The sequence below is a fragment of the Megascapheus bottae genome, chromosome 9, assembly GCF_031878675.1.
Source record: "Megascapheus bottae isolate mThoBot1 chromosome 9, mThoBot2.hap1, whole genome shotgun sequence".
Classification (NCBI taxonomy): Eukaryota; Metazoa; Chordata; class Mammalia; order Rodentia; family Geomyidae; genus Megascapheus; species Megascapheus bottae.
The window spans coordinates 66,060,912-66,066,911 of record NC_143517.1 but is presented as its reverse complement, the minus strand read 5'-3'; the positions used below and the strand labels follow the sequence as shown (position 1 = coordinate 66,066,911).

Sequence of the window (6,000 nt, the reverse complement as noted above, 5' to 3'; positions counted from 1 at the left end):
ACCACGACGCCCGGCCGCCGCGCCCCGCCAGCCTGCTGCGCCTGCCCGCGGCCCCGGCGCCCGAGCTCGAGCGGCCCGTGGTCCGCCAGCCCCAGCCGCGCCGCCGCGCCGCCCCCATCCAGGAAGAGGGCGACGAAGTCCAAGTCCAGGAGGAGGGCGAGGAGGTCGAGGGCGAAGAGGGCGAGGGCGAGGAGAACGGGTGCCCGCACGGGGAGGACCCCTGCCCGCAGGAGGGGCTCTTCAGCTTCCTCAGGATCCCGGGCTGGTGCTCCTGCTGCTGCTGCCGCCAGGGCCTCCAACTTGTGGGCCGGCGCGGGCGCAACTTGGTTTGCCGGGTGCTGCAGTGGGACCGCAACGCCTGCCAGGCGGTGGGCCACGTCCCCCTCGCGGGCTCCTTCATGGCAGCCATGAAGCGGCAGAACGTGCGGACTCTGTCGCTCATCGCCTGCACCTTCACCTACCTGCTGGTGGGCGCCGCCGTGTTCGACGCCCTCGAGTCCGACCACGAGATGCGCGAGGAGGAGAAGCTGAAGGCGGAGGAGGTGCGGATCCGGGGCAAGTACAACATCAGCACGGATGACTACCGCCAGCTCGAGCTGGTCATCCTGCAGTCCGAGCCGCACCGCGCCGGGGTCCAGTGGAAATTCGCCGGTTCCTTCTACTTCGCCATCACCGTCATCACCACCATCGGTAAGGGTCGCCGGGGCGAGCGCGCGCGGGGCTGGAGGCGGGGCGCCCCGGGGAGACTCGAGTTTTGGAGGGTTTCCCCCCCCCCCGCCCCGTCAGGCCCGTCCTCTGGGGGGAAGGAGCCGGCTCCTCTCCCCGGCCCCACCCCGGGACACCCTACCCGGGGGCGGGCGGGCGCGCAGGAGGGGCGCGGGGCGGAGGCGACACTTTGGCGAGCAGAGCGCTAAGAATAATCGCGCTGCAGACACCCACCCACCCGCCGCCCAGGCTTACACTCACTGCCTCTCGGGGGGAACTGGGGAGATCTGGCCCCCACGCGAGGTGTCTGGACACCTGGGGTGGCACGAGATGGCTCCTGGGCTGGCAGGGGGGTCCCTGCTCCTTTTCTTAGAGTTCTTGGGGCATTGGGTCCCCAGGAAGGAGGGGTCGCTCCTCGGAGCTTGGGCGAGGGGGGGGGTGGTGGCTGCTCTGGGTCCCCATGGGTGGTAGCCTTGACCAAGCCCGTCACCCTCTTGGGCTGGGGGTGTGGGGAAGACAAGTCTGGATATCACCCGAAACTGGGGACATTTAGCTCCCTCTGGGGAGAAGGTCCAGTTGGGACAACATGGGGCCGCCTGTAGATTCTGCACCCGGACGTTGTCCACAGGGCAGGGTCTCTTGTGGGGTCCCGAGGACGTCGCCCCACGGAGGCTGGGGGGGCGGGAGGCGACACAGACATTCTGCCTGGAGACCTGTGGACATCTGAACAGGCCTGCCCTTTGGTGGACGCCGCCCGCAGTGCTGCCCTGGCGGCCTGTCTGTGTCTGTGGTTGGCACACTGCCGCACCAGCGAGGGCTCTTTGGATCTGGCGGGGGGCCCCTCTGCTGGGTCTCTGCAGTCCATGTTTTCCCGGTGCCCTGAGCAGATGACCCGGGCCTCTCGGTTCTGGCCCCCTGGTTTTGCCTCTCTGGACCTTCCCCTCTAATTTGCCTTTGGTAATTTTCTTTGTCTGGAAAGCTCTGCCTGCGGGGAAACCAGGACTGCTTGGTGTTCTGTGCAACAGGAAGCGCAGCGCAGGGCCGCCTGGCGTTCCTTCTTGTTTGAAAAGACTTTTGAAATGTTTTGAAATGTTTAATTCATTGATGTATGTTTTCGTGTGCTCTCTGTATGTGTGTGTGTGGGGGGACCCCACATCCTTCTGCCATCTACATAGTCAGCTTTGCCCTCTGCCCAGCACAGCCCCACAGAGAAGTCCTCCCCACCCTGTTGGACGCCGCATTGGAGAGAACCATTGGTCACTGCTGCCATTTCTGTCCTCACAATGCGGCGGTGCCCGTGTGCAGTTGTACAAGTGTCAGCTTGTTAGGGGGACAGGGACAAGGGGCTTTTCCCCTGAATTGCTGAAGACAAAAAATGGGTCCCTCAAGCTCCATTCCCCAGGCAGGCAGGTGGGGAGGAGGGGGGAGAAAATGCCTCATCATTTGGAATATAGATCCCAGACAGGTGAAATTGCTGCAGTAATCCAGCGCAGAAAATGGCTGACGGCTCCCAAGGTGTGAGGGACGCACTGAGCAGAAACATCCAGGTTTCTTTTTAAACAACAAACAACAACAAAAGCAAAAACAAGTGGTTGAGACAGACAACGTCCTTAATGAGACAGCTCTGGTCTCCTGGTAAAAATACCAAAGAGGGAGCCAGGGCATCTCCTCCACTGCAGGGCATCTGAGAAAAATCAGTTTTTCTTATTTCCTTTATTATGTTTTCTACTGATTTTCTGAAAAGGAGGGTCAGAAAATGTACCCGCCCACTTGCACATGAACACACATACACACATTCACGGTACACACGTGCACACAGGGGCACAATTCAAATTCACACAATCCTCATGCACACAGGCACACATGTTCACAAGCACACACTCACAACACCCACACGCACACACATCCATAGGCACACATGTTCACATGCACCCCACAGACACATAGTCACAAGCATACACTCACAACATCCACATGCACACATGTGTGCCACATGCACACACACATGCACACACATTCACAGGCACACATGTTCACATGCACCCCACAGACACATAGTCACAAGCACACACCCACACAGAGACATACACAGGCATAAGTACATGCACATATACTCACATGCACATACACATGCACACACATCCACAGGCACACATGTTCACATGCACATACACCTGCACACACATTCACAGGCACACATATTCACATGCACCCCCACAAACACACAGTCACAAGCACACACCCACATGGAGATATACACATTCATAAGCACATGCACACACATTCACACGCACACACACAGGCACACATGTGTGTCACATGCACACATACATGCACAGGCACAATATTTACATGCACCCCCACAGACACATATTCACACACACACACACACACACTCACAACATTCACAGGTACACATTCATATGCACTCTCACATGCACAGGCACATATATTCACATGCACACACCCACACAGAGGCATGCACGTTCATAGGCATGCAGCACACAGGCACACAGATTCATATTGTAACACACTCACGCACATGCACACAATTCACATGCATCCATACATCACACACATGCCCTCATTCACATGCACACACATTCACATGCACACAGGCACACAGATTCATATTGTAACACACTCACGCACATGCACACATATTCACGTGCACTCATACATCACACACATGCCCTCATTCACATGCACACAGGTACATGCGTTCACATGCACTCACACACACATGCTCACAGGCACACATATTCACATGTACACACTCACACACGTACCCCCACATATTCACATGTATGCACACTCACATGCAGACTCACCTTCACATACACACTGATGCACACACATGAACACAGGTACACACGCAAGCACACACATTCACATGTATGTGTATGCGTGTGCACACACATTCACACACACACACATTCACATGTGTGCACATGCACACACAGGCACATTCACACTTCCTAACACAGCTGCCCCTTTCGTGGAAAGCCTCTATGCTGGAATACCCAGGGGCATCCAGCTCAGAGTTGGCTCTGCCATCTTGTAAGGCCGGAGGGTGTCATTTTTGCCTCTGTTTCCCTGCCTGTCAAGGGGTTATCGCACACATCCACTTGCCAGGCTGAGAGGCTGGGTAAGACACACATACCCACAGCTGCCAGGCACGATGCACTTCTTGGGTGATTACTTGATTCTTTGGCCTAAGACGTTGTTCAGGGAGAGCAAGCACCCTTCCAGGTAATTGTTCATTCTTTAAAAAATATAAATGCAAACTAAGATGCTCTTATACCTATGACAAAAACCAACTCCAAGCCATACCCTCTGGGGACGGGTTTCTCATAGACAGTGCCATTAATGACTCAGGTTAATCATGAGCATCCTTACTTTAAATCTAACCTTCGACGAGTCCTTTTATATGCACCAACTTTGCACCAAACTCTGAAGCTGCAACAGGAGCCTCTAGCGCTGAGTGTGTGCTAATGAACGCAGCTTCTCAGAGGAGTTATTAATCACGCTGTGAAATGGATTTTCAAAACATATACAATTACCGCTTTGGGTTGAATCTGTGGCTTTGCCTTCGAGAAAGGCTTGAAGGATATTACCCAACTGTCATTCTCGCTCTCTGGGGAGCCCTGGACACAGCGAGTGTCCTGAGAACCAGGAAGCCCGCCAGGGCGGCCAGCTCACTGGGGCGGCCAGCTTGCCGGGCACAGGTGGTTACGTCATCCCTTTACTCTGCAGTGCCAATCTCTGCGGTGTAGCTCTTTCGAGGAGATTCAATTATTTAGTTGGAATTAGCACTGGTGAAGCCCCAGTCCTCCGGGTAGGAGCCTTCATTTGCACCCCACCCCAGTGTGCCTGATTTGGGGGCATTGAGCCCCTCCCCAAACCTGTTGATGGAGTTGGCAGCAGTGGGTGGGGTCTGGCAGTGTGGGCTTGCTCTGCCGGAGGGGGGTAAGAGGGGGAAGGCTGAGGTGGACATTGGGTAGGGGCTTCTTGTGCCACTTATCTCCACAGTAGGGGCTTAAGACTAAGCTTGAACCCACGCTCGTCTCCTCCCCTGCTGCCAGAGCCGGAACTCCATGACACAGCCTTGGCAATCCAGCGTCTGGTCTAGATTGCGCAACCTTGGATCCTTGGAAGGGGAGATTTTTGTCTACAGGCCTGTGTAGGACAGACAAGTTAGGAAAAATGGTTTGCGGAGGATGAGTGAGGGAAGAGAAGGAAGCTGGCAAGGGTTTAGAAGAGGGAAGAAGAGATGTGCACAGAAGCTGCTTTCCCCAGGCTCCAGGTCCACCTAGAACTGCCCCAGGCTGAAGGCCCGGGCCTGCCCTGCTCACTCGGAGGGGCTTAGGGCCACCACATCTGCTTTAGCCAAGTCAGAGCATTGGGGCCCCTTCTGTGTCTACTCAAAAACACTGAGAACAGGCATCACAAAACAGCCAGCATGTTCCGTGGGTTCTGGCACACCTAGGAATCATGTGTGGTACACAGCTCACACTCTGCAAGACACCTGTCCTGCCACACCTGTGCAGTCTGCTCCTGAGGCTCTGGGTACAGTTAGATGGGTGACAAGATAAGGTGTGGCCTGGGAGGGGAGGGGGAGATAGAACCCAAATGATTGCACCCAAGTGAAAAGCAGCTAAGCTATTGGCCCAGGGACTGCCTCAATTTACCCTATGACACCTGGCTTAGTACAAACACACAACACACACACACACACACACACACACACACTCCTTGTTTGTGCCCCTGTGCTTCTCTCTCAGTGCCAACTTCCATGGTCCCATTCATGCTGCACTTGCAGGGTCCAGCGCAGTGGCATCTCATACTGGTTTTCTGTGGAGTTGCTGAGGAATGGTGCCAGGGGGAACCCCACACCCCAACACACAGGCTCATGCACACACTCACTTATGAGACTGCCTCAGGTGAGGAAACTGAGGCAGAGAAGGTACCGCACAGGGCAATCAGGATCTCCTCACCCCAGACCCAGTGGGGTACAGCAGACTGGGCATCCCCACAGAGCCATCCCCAAGGAAGACTCCTGCCATTCAGAGCACCATGGGCAGGCCCAGAGGCCTGGGGCTCCTCACTGACATTCAGGGTGGAGGCTGAGGCAGAGAAATGCAGATAGCTGTGGGCCACGCCCTTTCCCAGACCTGCCAAATGGGGTTCTGGGCTTTCTTTAGCAAATGGCCCACTTGCAAGTCAGAGAAGTCAGGGTACTTCCTGACCTGGAGAGCTGCAGCAGATATCTCTCCTTAGGTGTATGGAGACATG

The 6,000-nt window shown here is 55.8% G+C and overlaps 1 protein-coding gene across 1 annotated transcript in view; it reads left to right on the top strand.

Moving 5' to 3' along the window:
- The first annotated feature begins 328 nt into the window (after window positions 1-328).
- The window catches only part of Kcnk9 (potassium two pore domain channel subfamily K member 9), a 41,000-nt gene continuing 35,328 nt past the window's right edge, over window positions 329-6,000 (top strand). Inside the window, exon 1 of the mRNA XM_090339456.1 lies at window positions 329-690. Within this exon, the coding sequence (XP_090195582.1) occupies window positions 399-690 (292 nt within the window). The 5' untranslated portion in view covers window positions 329-398. The remainder of the gene's footprint in view (window positions 691-6,000) is intronic.